The 22117-nt window shown below is 40.9% G+C and overlaps 1 protein-coding gene across 3 annotated transcripts; it reads right to left on the bottom strand.

Annotated features, from left to right (window-relative positions):
* Positions 1 to 152: 152 nt before the first annotated feature.
* RAD51AP1 (RAD51 associated protein 1) lies at positions 153 to 22077 on the bottom strand. Of its 3 annotated transcripts, none has more exons than XM_059082710.2 (9): positions 21911 to 22059; positions 18640 to 18689; positions 16743 to 16884; positions 13799 to 13908; positions 11753 to 11839; positions 11102 to 11251; positions 6805 to 6966; positions 3726 to 3875; positions 153 to 1564 (listed from the first exon to the last, which is right to left on the bottom strand). In XM_059082710.2, exons 1-9 carry the CDS (start codon positions 21925 to 21927, stop codon positions 1434 to 1436), a joined length of 999 nt encoding a protein of 332 aa, XP_058938693.1. In that variant the 5' UTR covers positions 21928 to 22059; the 3' UTR covers positions 153 to 1433. The 3 variants fall into 3 exon arrangements, with proteins under 3 accessions (XP_058938693.1, XP_066864677.1, XP_066864679.1); XM_067008576.1 differs by having other exon boundaries at positions 304 to 1564; positions 3726 to 3797; positions 21911 to 22077; XM_067008578.1 differs by lacking the exons at positions 153 to 1564; positions 3726 to 3875 and adding an exon at positions 4350 to 4495 and having other exon boundaries at positions 21911 to 22077.
* Positions 22078 to 22117: the final 40 nt, after the last annotated feature.

Genomic DNA, 22117 nt, shown 5'->3' with positions numbered 1-22117 from the left:
CAGGAAGCTCGTGACTGCTTTCTGCAAGGCCAGTTTTGACACACTTTACGGTAACTTTCAGTGGAAACTACTGATATCAATAGCATAGAGAAAACAGGTTCATCAAGCTGGTCCAGATGATTAATTAATGATATTAGTACTAACACAGGGTAGGCTCTTAATAAATGTGTACTGTTCAACTGCAGCATACAGAGTACCTCAACACCATGTCCGTGGGAAACATGTTTCCAAGAGGAGGTGGGGTGGGGTACGTGAGGGGGTGTAAGACAGTAGAAAATATACACTCGATAAGAAAAAATATATATAATAGCAGTAGGATCATAATTCCTACAGAAAATCATCGCTTTAATCAAATTCTAAATATTTATCTTCACATTAACATAGATATTTCATTAACCAAGAAGAACTGAGCTAAGTATTATATATTTTTTAATGGTTAACATGATTCAAAGTATTTTTATTAAGAATTGAAATTTGGTTTGGTTGAAGTTCTCATCATAAATATAAAATATCTATCACTATTTTTACTCACAGTGAATTAGGATATAAGCTTCCTAAAGCGCTGTACTAATACAATAGGGGTGACAAGTACTTGACAGCCACCCTCTAAAGCACGGGCTTAATGTAAAAGTGACGACTTTAAGAAACAGCTCTTCCCCTTTATATTTACAACAAAAAGGCTAACGTTTTTCTGCAAAGCACTCATTTTATCATGAAATGTAGACAGTTAGAGACAGATGGATGCATTAGTATCAAGGAAAAGTGCATATCACAACTTTTTCACTTTTATTAAAGGTTTTGACAATGAGGCCTTCATAAAATGTCACAAAATTCTATTTGCTATCTAACCATCTACTTCAAAGTAGGAGACATACGCTATAGTATAGCAACTGTTTTAACATGGGAAATTATTCTGAATTCTCAATATAAAAACATTTGGCTAAAATATGAAACACTGTTGCAACAAAACTGACAATGCATGTTAAGTAACGTATAAGATTTCAGAAATGTCTCCTGGGAGAAATGGGAATTTTCCTTTTGCCAGATAAACTCTGCACAGTTAAATTTCAGGTGCCACAAACTAGACAAAGCCAGAAAAAAGCATCGGGCATGTTCCTAGGAAAGAACAACACATAACGGGGACGTCCTCCGTGTCAGATTGACAGCCACGTAATGACAATGACTTACTATATACATATAAGGGAAAGAGAATATGCTCTCTGGAAGGGAATGACATTCCAAGATAATTCTTATAAACAAACCTCTTACTGAAGTCTCAGCTTTTCAGAGAACAATCACAAAACAGGTAGAGATCATTTATACAAATTTAAAGGATTCATTTATGTTACAATACCCTCCTCAAATATAAACACAAATATAACATGCTTATAAAAGTGAGATCTTCTTAATCAAACACTTTCTTGCCACTACACTCAGCTACTAGAAGCATTTGGATGCAAAGGTTTAACTCGTGCTAATCGGGACAAGCCAAGGCGGAGACTCTGAGTTGGAGACTTCACAGACACTCTTGCCAGTGGGCTACGGCTGCTGCTTCCAGACACCGCTGCAAGAAGACAGATCACCTGATGCTGAGAACGTCAGAAATCTCGTAACAAAGGTCAGTTTATAAAACAGAAGAGGTCAAAAAAAGGAGTTAAGCGTTATTCTGCTATGCAGGTTCTATCAATTTACATATTAGGTCAAAAGAGTGGGAAGTACTAAAGAGCAGAAAATATTATAGCATTGCATATTTTCAAACATCCTCAGAGGCCAAGGTAATGACACCAAAACTTTAAATGTGAAAGCTAAATAGGAAAGTTGGGAGCAAAGAACACTGACTGTAAAGACATAAAAAAACGAATGGAATTATAATTTCTAAAGTAGTAGCAAAATCTAACACATTTTTACAAAATTCTGCAACTTTTACAAGTACTCCTTACAGAATCTATTTTTTCAAATACCACATAACTTTAAATATGACAAATACCATTTTTCTTTATTTATACTAGTTTCATTTATGCTACCACTCTAATACAGCAATCATTTCCAATGAGTATTAAATTTCAGAGTTCATCCACATGTATGTTTGTAGTTGGTCATGATTGTAGCCGTAATAAGTACAAGTGTGTGTATTTTTTCATACAAAGGTTTTATGAACATTTCCATGTTTCCAGCCACCTGATTTATCGTGCTTAGTTGCACATACGTGCCACATATTGAGCAAATTCCTACAACAAACTTCCGGTTTGTTTCTAGTTTTTCACCACTTTTCTATAAACGGCTATAAAAAATCACTTACTACTGACCACTTACTACTTTTCCTTCTTTTGAATTCTTTTTAAGGATAAATTCCCAAGATTAGTTCCTAAGTCAAAAGATCGATTTATTTTTATGGCTCCTGTCAAGCTGTCCTGTAAAGGGATTACAAATTTATAACAAATAATTATACCTGCTACCCCACAACCCAGAGTGTACTGGCTGATACTTTATTATTATAATACCATATTATTATATATAATAACATAGCTTTATTATTTTCTGGCTCGAGAGGTATAAAACAGCATTTTATTATTTTAATTTACAGTTCCTTGATTACCAGTGGGGCTGCACTTCTTTTCATACTGGTTTCTAGTTGTGCTTCTTGGGGGCAGTGGTATGATATGTCCTTGGCTCACTTTCCCAGCGGAATCCTGCTGGTCTTCTCACATGCGTGTAAGACAGGAGGTTAGCTGGTAACCTGAGGGTCAAAGCCTGCTCTCAGATATACTGTTTGGTCCACACGCTGTTTTAAAAAGTCCACGTTTAAGAACTAGGAGATTTCACACTAAAATCTGTATTTCTGGCTTCCTTGAAAAACTCAGCCGTGGAAATATGAGGCCCATAATCCTGCATGTGAACAAGCGGGTGGAGCAGAGGAACGGCGGCTTCCTTCCAGAGGGCACGCGCTCTCGAGGGCCAGCGATGCCCGCTCACTCACGCTTCCTCCCCAGGCCCAACTCCCTCACCTCTGTCACCTGCCCGGCCCTTCCACACAATGAATTTACAAGTACTTTGTGTTTTCTGATGTGACTCTTTACCCATCAATCCATTATTTCTTTTTTATCTTTTTGCTTATGCTACCTTCAAATTTCTACAGTCTATCAATACTTTTAAAATTCTTTTGTTGCGGAATCACTAATTATTCTCAGAAGAAATACACTAAGGATTATCCTTGAACTGACAGAGCTTATTATTTCAATAACTAATCTTCCGGGACTTTCCTGGTGGCTTAGTGGTTAAGAATCCACCTGCCAATGCGGGAGACACGGGTTCGAGCCCTGGTCCGGGAAGATCCCACATGCCACGGAGGAACTAAGCCCGTGCGCCACAACTGATCCTGCGCTCTAGAGCCCGCGAGCCACAACCACTGAGCTCGCACGCCGCAACTACTGAAGCCCGCACGCCTAGAGCCCACGCTCTGCAACAAGAGAAGCCACCACGATGAGAAGCCCGCACACCGCTCACTACGAAGAGTAGCCCCCGCTCGCCGCAACTAGAGAAAGCCTGTGCACAGCAACGAAGACCCAACACAGCCAAAAAAATTTTTTTAATAAAATAAAAATAAATTTAAAAAAATAATATGAGGAAGTGCTCATATGTAACATTTACAACTAAGAAAAAAAAATCTACTAGTGGTAATTTTCCAAGCCCCTGCCCTTGAGCAGTAAATAAATATACTACTATACCTGGTGGGACCCACTTAGGTCTCTTGCTTTCAGCTGGAGGACTTCGTATTTGTAGCTGCTTCCTAGTGGCCTCTGAAGAAGGAGAAACCTTTTTCAGTGAGGGCCAAGATTCTGACTTGACAGCAGCAGGAGCAGAATCTACTGAAGTCACTTATTTGAAAAATATACATAAAAAAGGGGTCACAGAGGAAGATAAAGTCTAGCATGTATATGTGAAAATTATCAAGTTACATATAAGCTTATAAGAATTAAAGAAGCAGAATCATAAATTTGAAAAACTCATTAATCAACATTTATTGAGAGTCAAAGAATAGCCATCTTTTATGAGCATTACATGCTAGGAAGTATGGTAAGCATATCATATACATTACCTCTAACCCTTAGAGCAACTCCAATACAGAAGTGACTATCCCTACTGTCAGTTAAGGAAACAGAGAGGTTAAACAATCTGCCTGTAGTTTGAGAGCTAGTAAGTGTCTGAGTCCAGAGTCCACACTTGTAATCATCACACAATAGTGTCTCATCGGAATATGTCAGTGAGACATTTTATTAGGCTCTAGGAATTTACGGTCCAGTCACTAGACTCTAGTAGAAAGGGCAGAAAAGTACCGAGATGTGTACAGTGCAAGGTGGTAAGAGAGATGACAGACTCTAGAGGTGGTCACGGGGCGGGGAACTTACATCTAGAAGCATCTTGCCGAGGGCAGTGTAAAAGCAGACCACCTAGACGGCTCTATGGTAACCCAGGTGAGAGGGGATCAGGGCCTGAACTAAGGGGGAGAAAAGGGGGAAAACAGAGTGGATCGTTTTTAGTAATTAGAAGGGGAAGGCGTGCTGGAGATGAGGGAATCATCATGATTGGCAAGTTCCTGTCAGGAACACACCAGCCGATGGCACCATTTACCCAGAGAATGAACACAGAATGGGAGTGGATTTGGGTTGTTTGTTTATTTTTGATGGAGGGAGAAGCAGAATATAAGTTCACTCTCAGATAATGCTTGCTTTGAGATACCTAGGTGGCTCTAAGTGCCTGTGCATATGAACATTTTCACTAAACACTCTTCTTAACGTTAACATCTCCATTCTCTAGGTCAGCCCTGTCCCACAGACTTTTCTGCCGTGATGGGAACGTTCTGTATTTCGTGCTGTCCAATATGGTAGCCACAAGCCACATACAGTTAGTGAGCACTTGAAATGTTGTTAGCAAAACCAAGGAACTCACTTTTAAATTTTATCTAATTTTAATTAATTTAAATAAGATAGAGCTACTTTGGCTAGTGGCTACCATACTGGACACCATAGCTCTTGAAATTTTCTCTATTCAGGGAAAAATTATAACACCTGCCAGGTCAGAGACGATTAGAGGTTATCAGTACATTATTAGTGGGACTAGAAATATAATCAATCTTTCCAAATTCTTAATCTCATTATTTAGCTGTTAAACTTTACTTCTAATATTACATAGGAAATTTTCTCGGGAAGCAACTTGCTCCAGGGTATACGGAAGACTTTAAGCAGCAAACTCCAACCTGGAAACTGAAATTTTATCTTTAGTTTTTAGAATGTTTTGGTGAGAAAGCATAAACAAACATCTGAAGAAAATATGAAATATATTCATGTTAGGTTTTTTCCTCTTGTCAAAGACTTTTTCATATCGGTTGTTGGTAGGCGGTCCCTTAAAGAGACCCGTCTCCTAATTCCCAGCATGTGCGCACATGTTACCTTACACAGCAAAGGGACTTAGCAGGTGTGACTAAATTAAGGTTCTGGAGATGTGGGGAGATTATCCTGAGTTATCCGACGGCCCCAGTGTACTCAAAAGGGTGCTTATTAGCGAAAGTGAGAACTGGGAGAACGAGAGAGTTACGTGATGGCTCTGAAGGGAGAAGTGGACCACCCGGCCTCGAGAAGCTAGAAAAGGCAGCAAAGGGGGTTCTTCTCCCCTTCAACTTGCACAGAGGAACAGAGCTCTGCCAGCAGCTTGATTTTAGCCGAGTGAGGAAAATTTTGAACCTATGACCTGCAGAATGGTGAAGTAATAAATTTGTGTTGATTTAAGCCACTAAATTTGTGATAAATTTTTACAGCAATTGGAAACTAATACACAGTTTTACCTCTAAAACCCCCTACATTTAAAATCTAATTTCTGGAAACCAGATGAATTTGCCAGTTGCAAAAAAACAGCAATGAAAACCTGGCTAATTGAGAATACAGTGGTGGGAGGAATACGACTCAATCAGTACTTAGTTCTCATTTCTTAGTAAGTACTCAGCACCAGTACTCAGCGCCATGCTATTTAAGGTGAGAGCAATGCCCACCCTTAATGAACGGGGTCTGAATAATGGAAAGTTTAGTTTCAAACAGTACGTATATTAAACAACCAAGACATAAAAATATCCATCAATAAGTAAAACAAAGCAGGTTAAAGGAAGTTATATTTTACAATAATCTATTGTATATTATGAACTCAAAAATATCCTAACTTCTTTTATACAAGAAACAAATATTCCACATTCAAGTCGTCACAAATTCCAAAAGTTTTATTGTAAAACTGGTTTCTCCTAACTGAATTCATTCTGAAGAAACCACAGGGCCCTAAACACATGACAAAAGCGTTCTCAACTCAAAGACTGAGGCACATGCAACAAGCAGAAAATGAGAATCACGCCAACTTCCCTGTTTAATCGTGTGGAGAACATGTGGTCTAATGGACAGATTTATGCTCTGAATGGACAAGCCTGGGTGCAAATTCTAGCCCCTCGCTTATCAGCTATAAGAATTCCAACAGACGGTTTAACCTCTCGGAGCCCCAGTTTTGTCGCTGTGAAATACAGGTGACAGGAGCCACTCAGAGGGAGGCGCAGCATGAAGGGGGAAACTGTCCGTGCTGGAAGGGGGGGGGGGTCAGTGCCCCTATCTGCCCTTCTGCCTTCCCCACCCCAGCCTGCTCTCTTCCATGGATCTTACCAGGAAACGAACGCTGGCAAAAGGTTAAGGAGGCTCAAGGCAAAGGTGAGAGAAGCACGGTAAGTAAGCAAGCATGTCCAGTATGAAGTGACGTATGGGGGACTGCTCTTACCCACATCATCCCGTTTGGATTTGGCTTTCTTCTCTTTCTTTTCAACGGGACGTTTCCCTTTCACTTCTTTCTTGTTAATTTCTTTAACTTTACTTTTTCTCACAGTGAAACTTTCATCATCTTCACTCTCACTAAAATCAGAATCGTCCTCAGAATCCTCACCTGAAACAGAAGATTATATACCTCATCTCTAAAAAGTTCTAAAAAGTGAGGCTTGTAGGACTTCCCTGGCGGTCCAGTGGTTAGGACTCCACGCTTCCACTGCAGGGAGTTCAATCCCTGGTTGGGGAACTAAGATCTAAGATCCCATATGGCGCTCGGCGTGGCAAAAAAAAAAAAAAAAGGTGAGGCTTCTAGTGCCTCAACTTCATCTTCTACACCAGATCCTTGTGCCCTTTTGTGCTATGCTGTTTCCAGGGGCAAAACAATGCATGGTGCCTGGGTCTGGATCCCGGCCCCTCCACTGACACGTCGTGCCACCTGAGACAGGTCCCTGACTTCACCGTGCCTCAGTTTCCTATGTATAAAATAGGGAGAACCCTACAACCTGCATCACAGGGCTGCTGTGCAGATTAAGTGAGTTAATATAGGGAAAGAATAACATCTGGCATATAGCGAACAGAAGAGCACTGCTTGCTATTGCTATTATCATTAATTTCCCATCAGTAATCCTTACTTCTGATTGTACCAGTTTAACTCAGCAACTTTTGAGAAGAATGGTTGGGTATAACATTTAGCTGCTCTTCCAAAACGATAACCTGGATGGTAATAATAACCGTACGCCTTTCCTTAATCACACCAACTCCAACATGCCAGAACAGAAACCCACTGGGAATTGAGAAGAGATGGACCGTACCATAACCATCTTAACTGACAATCCTGTGTATGATTTCACCTGGGACACACCTCTGATTTCCCACAAACTCCTTTCTATTCTGCATGGGATGATACAAGCCAGTGATGGGATGTGTTAAGTAGCTACAGCTTCTGGAAAAAAGCATAATAGAGAATACTCGAGAGTTAAGCAATGATTCTTCTATTTTTCAGGGGAAGAGAGGATCAGAAAATCATGTCCTGTAAATATTAAACTCTGAAAATTAAGTGTACATAAGGATTAGCCCTATATTCATAAAAAACCTTTTTACACTTTTTTGTACATTATTACAAATGCAGTACATGCTTACTGTAGAAAATGCCAACCATACCAAAAAAGTATTAAGAAGAAAGCCCACTCCCTAATCTCCTCACTCAGAGATAACCACTGTCATACCCACCATATATAATATCTACCTAACTATCTATGTGGAATAATATTTTATATTAAAAATATATATATATGAAAATTTTCAAACATACACAACAGTAGATAATAATAAACTACCACCCAGATTCAACAATCATCAATATTTTGCAACATTTGTTTCATCTATCTATCTTTTCTTCCATTTCCTTCTCAGAGTATATAAAAATAAACCCAAGACACTGCATTATTACATTTCTACATACTTCAGAATGCATCTCTAAAAAACACGGACTTATAAAAAACACGTCATTATCGTATCTAACAATATTAACAATAGTTTCTTGGAATCATCTTCTATCCAGCCCATATTAATCACTTTTAATATAGAGCAATATCCCATCCCTTTTTCCCCCATGCCTTTGACATGTTGAAGCAACTAGGTCAGTTGTCCTATGGAATGTCCTACATTCTGGAGTGGTCTGTTTTCTTCCTCATGGTGTCATTTAACTTACTCTTGCATTTCCTGTGAGCTGGAGTTTTCTCAAGGCTCAATTAGAATCAGGCTCACATTATGGTTATTATTACTTTTTGGGGCAAGAATACACATCATAGGTGATACTCTGTCCTCCATATTATGTCAGTCATATCAGAAAGCACAGAATGTATGGCTGCCCCACTCCCGGTTGGTCCAGCTGACGCCGGCCTGAATCCTCCATCCATCGCAAAAATCCTCGTCAGCCTTCGACTGATGAGCTTTGCCTAGCTCAACAACGTCATTACAATCTTCAAACTGTGATGTCCTCATTCTATCATCCTTCCCACACAAATAAAATTTTAAAAACAGATAATCAACCCATGTGTTCACATAATAGTTACCGTGTTATACAGAATTCACCATATAAGGCCAGCAGATCACATGAAGGCCGCTATAAATAGTACCTTGCAAAATCAAATAATTATTTCTGGATTCCCAAGAGGATCTAGGTTCAGGGAGGGCAAACAGTGGAGAAGTTTCTCCAAAATTTCAGACTATAGAATCTAGGAGGATACAGCTTCCTATAACCCCAACAGTTACGGTATCTCATGTGTTCTTTTCTTGGCTTGAGAGGATAAACTGTAGGAGCGGGCTATAATGTTATTTAAATAAATTGGAGGTGGGGAAATGGAACTCCCAGAATCCCAAGTCATTAGCATTTCATACTGGGAAATCTGGAAGGCCCAGACACTCAGGTTATAGATTTGGGGTATCTTTAGATGTCCTTAAGAAAAGCCTTGATTCTCTCCATTTTCACTTTTCTTTTCCCACTGTAGGTCACAGAATTCCCTTTCTCTTCTAATCTAGGGTGAGCCAGTGCAGGAGGAAAACTCTGAAATGTCACTTAAAGAAGGGACCCTGTCCCAGACAGCTCAGGTTGTCTGAAATGAATCCAGCAGCACATTCGAGTATAATAAACCACCAGCTCCGAGGGGATGGGACAGTGAGTCATTCTTGGCGTGGGGCGGGGGAAGAGAACCCGGCACTGTTGCTCCCTGCAGTGCACTCAGTGCGCCGGGCGGCGTGTTCGTCCTTCCATTTCAGGCGAAGCAGGCTTGACACCCGTCACGATCTGGGGCCAGGCGGCCTCTTCGACCTCCACCGCCTTCTCCCTTCCCTGCAAACCTCACTGAGCTCTGTGTGTGTGTCTGTGTGTGTCTACGTCTTTTTCTTTTGTTTCTTCCAGGCTCACTGAGATATAACTGACATGCAGCACTGTGTAAGTTGAAGGTGTATAACATGAAGATCTGACTTACGTACATCATGAAGTGACTATCACAACAAGTCTGGTGAACCTCCATCATCTCGCAGACACAAGATGAAAGAAATCGAAAAAACTGTTTTTCTTGGGATGAGAACTCTTCGGATTTACTCTCTTCACTTTCGTATGTAACACGCGGCTGTGCTCACCATCTTCGTCCTGTTGTGCACTACATCCCTAGTGCCTATTTCTCTTACAGCTGCACGTGTGTACTTACTGCCTCCATCCCATTCCCCCGCCCCCAACACCCGCCTCTGGTAACCACACACCTGACCTACTTTTCCATGAGTTTGTTTATTGGTGGGATATAATTGACCTAAACACCGTGTTAGCTCCTGGTGCACAGCACAGTGATTCGATATTTCTGTACGTTTCAAAATGATCAGCACGCTAAGCTAGGTACCATCTGTCACCACACAAAGATATTACATGATTATCGAGTATATTCCCCACACTGTACCTCCCGTGACTCACTTAATTTGCAACTGGAAGTCTGTCCCTCTTAATCTCCCTCAACTATTTCCCTCCTCTCCTCACCCTCCTCCCCTCAGGCAAACACCTGCTTGCTCTCTGTAACTGTTTCTATGTTTGATCATTTGTTTTGTTTTTTAGATTCCACATATAAGTGAAAACATACAGTAGTTTTTGTCTTTCTGTCTGACTTATTTCACTTAGCACAATGCCCTCTAGGTCCACCCACGTTGCTGCAAATGGCATGTTTTCTATGGCTGAGTAACAGTCACTGTGTGTGTCTGTGGACACAGGCATATACCACATCCTCTTTATCCCTTCATCTACTGACAGGCACTTAGGCTGCTTTCACATCTTGGCTATTGTGAATAATGCTGCAGTGCACATGGGGGTGCAGATATCTTTTCTAATTAGTACTTTTGTTTTCTTTGGATAAATGCTCAGGAGTGGAACTGCTGGACCCTGAGGTGGTCCTAGTTTTAGTTTTTTGAGGAACCTCCAGCGCCACTGAGCTCTTGTAGGTGCACTTGCCTGTTCTCTTGTTTATGCCCTTCTATCAGTCAGAAGTGCTATTTCACCCCTAAATGCTACTCACTTTTCAAGGCACGGCTTAAAGGTCGCCTCCAGATAAAGCTCTTCCCCCAAATGCCATAAGCTGAATTGAACTGTCCTATGTATTCCTCAAGTTTGCACACACCGTTTAGCAGTGCTTTGCACACGTTCATGGTCTCCAAGAACTTTCTACTGACTCTCCATAGGGTTAATTTTGAGTTAGGACATAACCTACCAGTTGCAAAGTCTGCTTCGGAGTCATCGGCACCGTCGCCGTCGCTCTTTTCCAAAGGAATCCTCCTCTGCTGGACCCCGGCTTGGGATGCCGCTTTCCTTCTCCGCTGAGAACCCAGGGAATCCTCCTCCTCAGTGATCTTATCCAGATCTTCAGGATAAAAAATATCAACGAAACTTTTTGTGCCAGGTAACATTTAAAGAGCTGTGGAGTAGACTTCTATTACACCTGCTCTTTTTATTTGCCCAGCTCTCTCCTTCCTCTGCTTCTGGTAACAGACCACACAGCCCAATCTGGGTCAATCATAATACATCAGTCTCCTGGCAAGAGTCTGAGTTAAGCAAAAGCCCAAGGCCCACACTGAGAGTCTTTCCCCAAGAATGTTCCAACTGGAGCTGGGAAGATAGAGCCCCTTTCTTCAGCGTTCAGCTGCTGTCAACTAGAAGCCATGGGTGGTAGTGAGCCTCCACCAGGGGAGAAACTGGGTCTGCAGCTAAAAGAGAGGAAAACCGAAACAGAAAGAAACAAAGGAGAGGGGGTGAAGAGAACCTTCACAAATGTGAAGACCTTGGTTCTAGTTACAGTTTCAGGAATTTAAATAAGAGTTAGAAAATGTCGATGGAAAAAATATTATTAATATCAAAAACTTACCTAAATAATCGCTGGCTACACTGCAATTGGAGATATGAGGAGACTTACTCATTGCTTCTGTTTCACTATTGCCATGTTTGTCAATGTCTAAATATGAGGAAGAAGAAAGCACCCTAATCAACCTATGTCTAGAAATAGGAAGGTAAGTGCTAAAATCTAATACCATTTAGATACAGATAAACGATCCAGACCAGGGGTCCCCAACCCCCGGGCAGTGGACTGGTACCGGTCCGCAGCCTGGTAGGAACTGGGCCGCACAGCAGGAGGGGAGTGGCGAGTGAGCAAAGCTTCATCTGTATTTACAGCTGCTCCCTATCCCTGCCCATGGCTCACATTACTGCCTGAACCATTCTCCCCCGTTCCACCCCGTGGAAAAACTGCTTTCCACAAAACCGGTCCGTGGCACCGAAAAGGTTGCGGACCGCTGATCCAGGCTCAAACTAGCACACTGACTTTACTTGGCGAGGCTAACATATGGTTAGAAGTTTTGGCTCTGAAATCACACAAACTTTAATCAGACTTAAGTTCAAATTCAGGCTCTTAAATAGGCAATATACCAGGGGAAAGTTGCTTATCCTCTACAAGACTTAATTTCCTCATCTGTGATGTGGAGATAAAAACAGTCTGGGGGGCTTCCCTGGTGGCGCAGTGGTTGAGGATCCGCCTGCCGATGCGGGGGACGCGGGTTCGTGCCCCGGTCCGGGAAGATCCCACGTGCCGCGGAGCGGCTGGGCCCATGAGCCACAACTACTGAAGCCCACATGCCACAACTACTGAAAGCCCACGAGCCACAACTACTGAGCCCGTGCACCACAACTACTGAAGCCCGTGTGCCTAGAGCCCATGCTCCACAATGAGAGAAGCCACCGCAGTGAGAAGCCTGCACACGGCAAGGAAGAGCAGCCCCCGCTTGCCGCAGCTAGAGAAAGCCCGCGCGCAGCAACGAAGACCCAACGCAGCCAAAAAAAACCAAAAACCAAAAAAATAGTGTGGGGATCAAGTGAGGCTACTGTGGGGAATTAAATGTTGACTGCATGTGGAAATTGCTTATTGTGGTGCCCAGCACAAAGGAAACAGTGGACAAACATTAACTATCATTTCTGTATACGCCGATCTGTGCTTCTACTAATGTAAAGACTCTTCCATCATTATCACAACTTTAAAATTATCTAGAGTATTTTAAGAGAACTTTAAGTCATGATGATTGGTACTATTACTCTTGGAGAAGTGGTACTTCCAAGGAAACCTTGCTATCCAATGCCACGATCCTTTACAGGAAAGAGATTTTCATTTTCTCAGTTTTAGATACATGACAATTCTCTTCTTCAGTTTCTTTGACTCCTGATTACTAGAAGGGCCCCCTAATCAACACTATCTCACTTATTTTCAGACAGGAACATCTGTACCCCTAAATAGCAAATGGGCTAAAATTATCCTCCAAGATAAAAGAAGTTAGGCCAAAGCAGTTTAATCCAAAAAGCAACTGAGCAATTTGAATGTCTTTTCCGGGAATAATGATTTCTGCTTCTCCAAGAATATCAATATTGCCATCTGCTGACCAACTGCCAGAAAAATCCATGCAGAAAAATCCACAGATAAAGCCAGCAGTCATAAATCTATCAAGTCTACTGAGCTTGCTAACCAAATTAGTACCTTTAGCCTCTGTAAATAATAAAAATTACCACCATTAGATTATGTTTAACTAATCTGAATTTGGAGAGAAAGAAGGTGGATTGTTCGGAGGTACAGGTCAAGTTATTTGATCATGAAATTAAATTTTCACTGCATATCAAGATGAACTTTGGACATGCAGGGTCATAGTCCACGTCCTGCAGCTGAATCTGAGCGTTAGGCAGACAGGTATTTATGTGGATGAGATTTATGCAACTGAATAAACAACTGAAACCAACGGCACCACCTGCAAATTGCTCCTTTTGTAGTCCAAAGTTTTAAAACTATATTTTTCCCTCTGTAAAGGCTCATCCGACAAAATGATTACAAAAGCAATAAGAAGGTTTTAAAGGTAATTATCGAAAATAAAGTTACTTTTATCTTGAGACTCCTCCACATCAATGGTGACGGTTGGAAGTTCCTTCACTGATAAAGCCAGTGCGACTTCTAGGTCTCTCTGGTAGAGCTTATCATCTAAAGGCATTCTAAAATAGACACACAAATAATAATGAGTTTGTAAACTATCAATCTCAACTAAAATCTGAGATTTTCCTCAGTGACTAAGAGTTTCTCTCCAACCTCAGAAAGATGTTCTTCAACAATGATCGTGATCATAATTGCTCCTTAACGTTAAGCCTCCTGAAACGTTAAGTGTCATGTCGGACCCAGCAACAGATTTGAAATAGGAGCATCACGTGACCATGTCCATTTCACTGTGATGTCTCTTCCTCACCACCAGCTCCGTCCAGGTGGGAAGCACCTGCCCAACTGAGAACGGACGTGGCTCAAGCATCACTTCCACTTAGAAATCTTCCTTGACCTCACCCACACCTCTTTAGACAGCTGTTATAGCTCTTTCATTAAATTGAAATTACTTTTTTTTTTTTTACATCTGTTCCGCCCAATCTGGACTTTGACAAATATTTCAGCAAGTACTTACTCTGTGAGGCACTGCACTAGACAGGATGTTAAAAGTGCCCTCAAAAAGTCTGCAGTTAATGAGGAGGTAGGAAAACAAGTCCCATAATAATTACCCTATATAAACAGATTATCACGTCGCCTGTTCAAGGTGGTCAAGAGTGCTATAGTGCTTAAGAGGAAGAGAAAACAAAGAAAGGTTTGAAAAGGTCTGAAGGTAAGAAAAGACTACGTAAAGGAGGTAATACCAGATGCACCTTGAAGGATTTTTTTTAAATAACAATTTTATTGATATAAGTCGCACAGTGTAAAATCCACCCTTTTGAAGCATACAATTCAGCAGTTTTTAGTATATTCAGAGAGCTGTGAAACCATCACCACTATGTCATTTCAGAACACTTTCATCAACCCAAAAAGAAATCTCATATCCACTAGCAGTCAGTCCCCATTTCCCCCTCCCCAGCATCTGGAAACCACTAATCTACTTTCTGTTTCTAAGACCTGTCTATTCCGGACATTTTGTATTACTGGAACCATATAATATGTGGCCTTTTGTGCCAGGCTTCTTTGGCTCCCTACAATGTTTTCAAGGTCCATCCATGTTGTAGCATATATCAGTACTTCATTTCTTTTTTTTTTTTAGCATCTTTATTGGAGTATAATTGCTTTACAGTGGTATGTTAGTTTCTGCTTTATAACAAAGTGAATCAGTTATACATATACATACGTTCCCATATCTCCTCCCTCTTGCGTCTCCCTCCCACCCTCCCTATCCCACCCCTCTAGGTGGTCACAAAGCACCGAGCTGATCTCCGGTGCTATGAGGCTGCTTCCCACTAGCTAGCTATTTCACGTTTGGTAGTGTATATATGTCCACGCCACTCTCTCACTTTGTCCCAGCTTACCCTTCCTCCTCCCTGTACTTCATTTCTGTTTATTGCTGAATAATATTCCACTGTATGGATATATCACATTTCACTTATCCAGTCATTAGTTGATAAACATTTGGATTACTTCCATTTTTTGGCTATTATGAATAATGCTCCTATAAATCTTCACGCACAGGTTTTTGTGTGGGCATAGATTGTTACTTCTTGGGTATTTACCTAGGCTGGGTCATATAGTAACTGTTTACTTCAAGGAACTGCTCCTCTGTTGTCCAATGTGGCTGCACCATTTTGTACTCGCAGCAGCAGCCATGTGTGAGGGTCTCCATGTCCCCACATCCTCCTCAACACTTGCTGTTGTCTGTCCTCCTTACAGCCACCCCTGTAAGCGTGACACGTTATCTTATGGTGGTTTTGATTTGTATTTCCCTGTTGGCTAAGGATGTTGAGCATCTTTTCATGTGCTATCGGCCATTTGTATATATTCTTTAAAGAAATGTCTAATCAAGTGCTTTGCCCATTTCTAACTTGGGTCATTATTCTTTTTATTGTTGGACTGTTAGAGTTCCCTATATATTCCAGATACAAGTCCCTAATGGGGTCTATGATTTGCAAATATTTTCTCCCATCCATTGGTTATTTTGTTAACCATATTTTAAAGGTAGTACAAGAAGCTCAAACACAAAAAAGAAAACAGTAAGGAGAAGGACATGGGCTAAGTCTATGTTAATTAACTTTCCTCACATTTACTGCAGCAGTAAAGCAACACACGTCCTACGTGCCATTGGTCAGTATCCCTCCTCTGCTCTTCTCCCCACCACAGTGCAAGTCTGGGGCCTCTCGGGGCTTCCTTCCCTCATTTTACCCTCTCTCGGTACTGACGAATGGAACTCCAGGGTGAGTCTAGAAACCATAGGTCCTGCTCACTGCTGGACAAAACTCAGTAAGATAAAGAGAAAATATTTTTTATCTCTAGAAAAATACATGGTTTAATTTTTTTCTTCCAGTTTTACTGACATATAATTGACACCCAGCACTGCGTAAATTTAAGGTGTACAATACAGCAATTCACAGTGATCTGACTTTCATGCATCATGAAATGATGCCCACAGGAAGTTTAGGGAACATCCATCATCTCATATATTATAGATACGTGGTTTTAAATTTTATAAAACTGTCCTTACAAATGTAATTTTTAACAAAGTAGTCTTGTAAAACCTGAGGACCTCAGAGACAGGTACTATTAGGTCTTGTAAATGAAAGTCATACCTTCTAAACATGGTAATTATGATTGTCTTAATACTTAAATGGATATTTCCTCATACATTTGTGAACTTAAAGAAGTTCAGAAAGTCAGAAGGGGATTAATGGTACATCCCTGTTCTCCTACATGCACTAAATAAAATACGACCCACGATGCTGCTCAAATTTTAATTTAGACCAAGAATTTGAATTTATCTCTCTTTTAAATTAACACACCTAATGTCACATTTACTGTATGTCTTACCTCTCACCTTTTTTTAGGGGTTTTCTCTTGTAGTGGGATGTCTTTTTCCCGGAGATTCTTCAGTTTAGGTTCTGGTTTTTCTAGTTTTAACTCCTTTTGTGTAGTTCTGGATTTTTTATTTAACGGTGTGGTTGCAGGAACAAAATCATCTATTCATGTGTGAATTAAAAATAAAAGAACATATGAAATTGCTTTTCCTTAGGAAGAAATAAATAAAATTACTTTCCTGATAGCTGAGATTTATTACCATGTGTGTTTAAGTTTTAAAGATAAGCAAGTTGAGGCTCCCCGGGTGGCACAATCGTGGAGAATCCACCTGTCAACGCAGTGGACTCGGGTTCGAGCCCTGGTCTGGGAAGATCCCACATGCCGCGGAGCAACGAAGGCTGTGCACCATGACCACTGAGCCTGCGCTCTAGAGCCCGCGAGCCACAACTACCGAGCCCGCACGCCTAGAGCCCGTGCTCCGCAACAAGAGAAGCCACCGCAATGAGAAGCCTGCGCACGGCAACGAAGAGTAGCCCTAGCTCGCCACAACTAGAGAAAGCCTGTGTGCAGCAACAAAGACCCAGCACAGCCAAAAATAAATAAATTAATTTAAAAAAGAAAAAAAGAAAAGACAAGCAAATTGTTTGCTTTCCACAGTTTAAAAAATACTGTTGGTATACTGTTTGTCTTTATTCTCCCTCAAGCTTTTCAACTTTGTTTTAGTGGCCTTTATTTTAAAAAATATCCATCTATCAAAAACTAATCCCCCCAAAAGATGCAAAGGCAACTAAGCTAGTATGTGTAAGTGGCAAAGAAAAGAACAATTAATTAAAAATCTGTAAAACCATTAGAAAAATTATTAAAATTCCCTTTATAATTTTATCACGTTGACAAGTGGAAGAAAATGATTTTTGGCAAAGGGATGCTCTTTTCCAGTCCATTCTGTTCTCCCAGAGTCTTCTGCCCTCTACCAATCTTCAGAAGTGAGGTAGTTCTTCTGTTGACACTCAGGCTGAGACTGCTGCTCTAGCGTTCTAACTCATACATGACACATGCATGCATACCTTCACGTGTGTGTAGTCTGAATCACGCACTTTTGCATTTATTAATACCTGTCATCTCTTTTATGCTTCCCCAGGTAGGAATATAATAATTTGTGACTCGCCCCCTACCCCCATGCCACAGTATCCAGAATACAACCAGCAATTTATAACAATTTACTGACAGATTGATGACAATAATTAAAAAGCTAGAAGTTATACCCTATGCTCTTTTCTCCCAAGTCTTAGACACACGTAGGACTGGGCTCAAGGTGAGAAACAGAGTCCTTCAAACAGAGGAATTACTCAATATCTGACCTGCAGAAAACTCCAATGGTCTAAGAAAGAAACACACACAACTTACCTTTAAGTATAATGTAATCTAACAATGTTTCTCAAACTTTTTGAACAAAGTTCTCTTAATAGCAGAGACAAGCAAATATATATACATACATAGGACAATAGGGTAAAGCTTATGCCTGAGCTTTCTTCAAGGCCTTGTTTTATTGTACAATTAATGGGGATTTCACATTATATTCTGTAACACATTTGTGTCTCAGAAAGACAGTGTGTTCTTCTCAGGGGAAGGGATAAAAGGGTACAAATCCCACAGTGAGAAACATGGGCCTCACAGAGTTTAGATGTAAAAAGCCATTTTACCTGGCCTTATTTGGTTATGATTTATGCCAATAATTCTTGTCAGTGTAATTATCAACATAAGTATCCTAAGTGCTTAGAATATTATTTTTCCAGGCCTACCTCATATGCAATTGGTACTAACCATATTTTAGCGATACACACACACACACATATCCTATAAACTGTGAGGAAATAAATTTCCAAATCTTTAAAGAAGACATAAGAAGCTCTACTTACCGTCACCGTCAGAGTCCTCAAACTGGGAGTAATTGACTGGCTTCTTGTGCCTGTGAACAAGACAGAAATTTTCATTTACACAAATGTCAATTTCTCACCTCCATTCTTTAAGGCCATTAAGAGTCTTGAGTAAATAAAAATCTGTTTGGATGTTGAGCACATGCTCAACATCACTAATTATTAGAGAAATGCAAATCAAAACTACAACGAGGTATCACCTCACACCAGTTAGAATGGGCATCATCAGAAAGTCTACAAACAACAAATGCTGGAGAGGTTGTGGAGGAAAGGGAACCCTCTTGCACTGTTGGTGGGAATATAAATTGATACAACCACTATGGAGAACAGTATGGAGGTTCCTTAAAAAACTAAAAATAGAATTACCAAATGATCCAGCAATCCCAATACTGGGCATATACCCAGAGAAAACCATAATTCAAAAAGACACATGCACCCCAGTGTTCACTGCAGCACTATTTACCAGAGCCAGGTCATGGAAGCAACCCAAATGCCCACTGACAGACAAATGGATAAAGAAGATGTGGTACATATATACGATGGAATATTACTCAGCCATAACAAGGAATGAAATTGGGTCATTTGTTGAGATGTGGATGGATCTAGAGACTGTCATGCAGAGTGAAGTAAGTCAGAAAGAGAAAACCAAATATCGTATATTAATGCATATATGTGGAACCTAGAAAAATGGTACAGATGAACCAGTTTGCAGGGCAGAAACTGAGACGCAGACGTAGAGGACAAATGTATGGACACCAAGGGGGTGAAAGTGGCGGGGGGTGGGGTGGGGGTGGGAAGAATGGGGAGATTGGGATTGACATGTATACACTGATGTTTATAAAATGCATGACTAATAAGAACCTGCTGTATAAAAAAACAAATAAAATAAAATTCAAATATTCAAAGAACAAAGATGTAGGGAAATGAGCAGTTAAAAAAAAAAAAAAGAATATATAAATTAAAAACATGATTTACATTTTACAGCCAGGATTTAGCATTAGCTGAAAAAGGTATAACCATACTGGATATACCTGATAAGGAAGAAAGTTAATTTAGATAACACATAAAGTAAGAATAATCAATATAATTAACACTCAAAGTTTATACAGTGTTTAATTGCTGTTGGAAGTTCCTATTGTATGTATACTTTTGTTTTATACATGGATTCTTTCTTCCCTATTAGATTATAAACTTCTTGACACTGAAAGTCATTTTCTTTTATATCCCACAATGTTAAATAATGTTCATTATGCAATGGACATTTAAAACATGGTGAGTGTCTTTGTACTTGACACCTGAAAACTAATGTTTACACTACTTTAGAGGGCAATAGAAGATAGTGATAGTCAAAGTGAATAAAATAATTTCCTTCCTCCTTCCCCTGCACTAAATGAAACTCTAGTTTTCATTTTTATCTTCTGCCAACTACCCAAGTGTGAATAACCCAGTTTGCCAGTCAGTTGTTTTTTCAAGTGAAAATGGTTTTCTATGAAAAAGAGGCTCACAAGTCAAACAACCTCGCAAGTTGTTTTTCTGAAGACAACCATCATAGATGTGCGTGCTTTATGCGTCTTTCTCATCGTCGCCTCCCACAGGATATTAAAGCCAAGCATATTCTTGTTAAACACAGAGTTGCCATATGATCCAGCAATCCCACTCCTGGGCATATACCTGGAGAAAACTCTAATTCGAAAAGACACATGCACCCCAAAGTTCATTGCAGCACTATTTACAATAGCCAAGGCATGGAAGCAACCTAAATGTCCACTGACAGATGAATGTATGAAGAAGTGTGGTATACATATACAATGGAATATTACTCAGCCATCAACAAGAATGAAATAATGACATGTGCAGCAACATGGCTGGACCTAGAGATTATGATACTAAGTGAAGTAAGTCAGAAAAAGAAAGACAAAAACCATATGCTATCACTTATATGTGGAATCTAAAATATGATACAAATGAACTTATTTACAAAACAGAAACAGACTCAGAGACATAGAAAACAAACATGGTTACCAAAGGGGAAAGGGGATGGGGAGGGATAAATTAGGAGTCTGGGATTAGCAGGTACAAACTACTATAAATAAAATAGATAAACAAGGACCTACTGAAGAGCACAGGGAACTATATTCAACATCCTGTAATAAACCAGAATGGAAAAGAATATGAAAAAGTTATATATATATATATAAAGCTGAATCACTTTGCTAAACACCAGAAACACAACATTATAAATAATTACACTTAAATAGAATTTTTTTAAAAAAATTAAAATTGGGCTTCCCTGGTGGCGCAGTGGTTGAGAGTCTGCCTGCCGATGCAGGGGACACGGGTTCGTGCCCCGGTCCCGGAAGATCCCACATGCCGCAGAGCGGCTTGGCCCGTGAGCCATGGCCGCTGAGCCTGCGCGTTAGGAGCCTGGGCTCCGCGACGGGAAAGGCCGCAACAGTGAGAGGCCCGCGTAACGCCAAAAAAAAAGAAAAAAAAAACCCTAAAAAAACTAAAATTAAAGTAGAGCTTTCCTCCTTCTCATTCTCTCACACTGCCATGTTTATTTTCCGTCTCCAACTTAACCCCTTGACTAGACTGAAACCTCCAGAACCTAGTAAATATATATATCTAGTAAATATATGCCTCCAGCACAAAAGTAAATATATTCAAAACTCTACTAAATGAACGGCTGACCCAAGGCCTCCATGGTGCTCGACTGAGGTTAACTGGAGGAATAGTTTCAAACAGTACACTTAATGGAAAACACAGAGGAGCTGGCGCCAGCTGAATTAGGTTTGCGTGTTATCCTGTAACTTACTAGCTGCATGACTCAGGTAAATTGGCTTTCGTGCCCAGAAGTTTAAATTGATAAAATAGGGAGACCCAAACTTTCTATCTCAAAGAAGTATAGGGACGAACAAATGAAATAACACGTAAGCAGGAGCTTGGTGAAATGCAAAGCGCTGTAACCAGGCCTTAATTGAACGCAGTGGCGCTGTAACCAGGCCTTAATTGAACGCGGTGGGTAAAAGAAACGGCAGTTACTGTCAAAGGAGCCAAGAGAAGGAAACAGATTGGATACTAGGACCTTTCCGAGGAGCGGCAGCTCTCACTGGAGTCTAGAGCGTTTAGCTGTAGGTCCCACCAGCGCTACCCTGGTCCTCGGGCCCTTCCCTCCATCCCATGCAGGTGACGCGGCCTACAGCGTTCTCCTGCCCTTCCTCCCCATCCGCGCCGGACGCCATTAACTACTCACCTTGCAGGCCGCACCATGGTCCCGGCCAAGGCTGGAAAGCTGCAGCTCGCAGGCTCCTGTCGGCAGCGGCGGCGGCCGTTCCAATTCCCGCGCAAAACCAGACTCGAAGCTCTCCGCCCCGCCGCCAGTCCTCCAATCCTCGCCGGCCATCCCCGCGGGCGCGCATGCGCTCTGAGAAGCGCGCGTTAGTTCACTTCCCCTCCAAGC

This window comes from Kogia breviceps, chromosome 12 (assembly GCF_026419965.1).
Source record: "Kogia breviceps isolate mKogBre1 chromosome 12, mKogBre1 haplotype 1, whole genome shotgun sequence".
Lineage (NCBI taxonomy): Eukaryota > Metazoa > Chordata > Mammalia > Artiodactyla > Physeteridae > Kogia > Kogia breviceps.
Note: the sequence above shows the minus strand (reverse complement) of the source record. Positions and strands in the feature narration are given on the sequence as shown.

Bases quoted from the DNA above. Each gene is read 5' to 3' on its own strand.
- RAD51AP1 (XM_059082710.2), bottom strand. The intron at 11,840-13,798 runs GTAACTTTATTT...CCTCATATTTAG, and splicing joins GGAGGAGTCTCAAGATAAAA to ACATTGACAAACATGGCAAT. The intron at 1,565-3,725 runs GTATAGTAGTAT...GTCTTCTTGCAG, and splicing joins ACCTAAGTGGGTCCCACCAG to CGGTGTCTGGAAGCAGCAGC.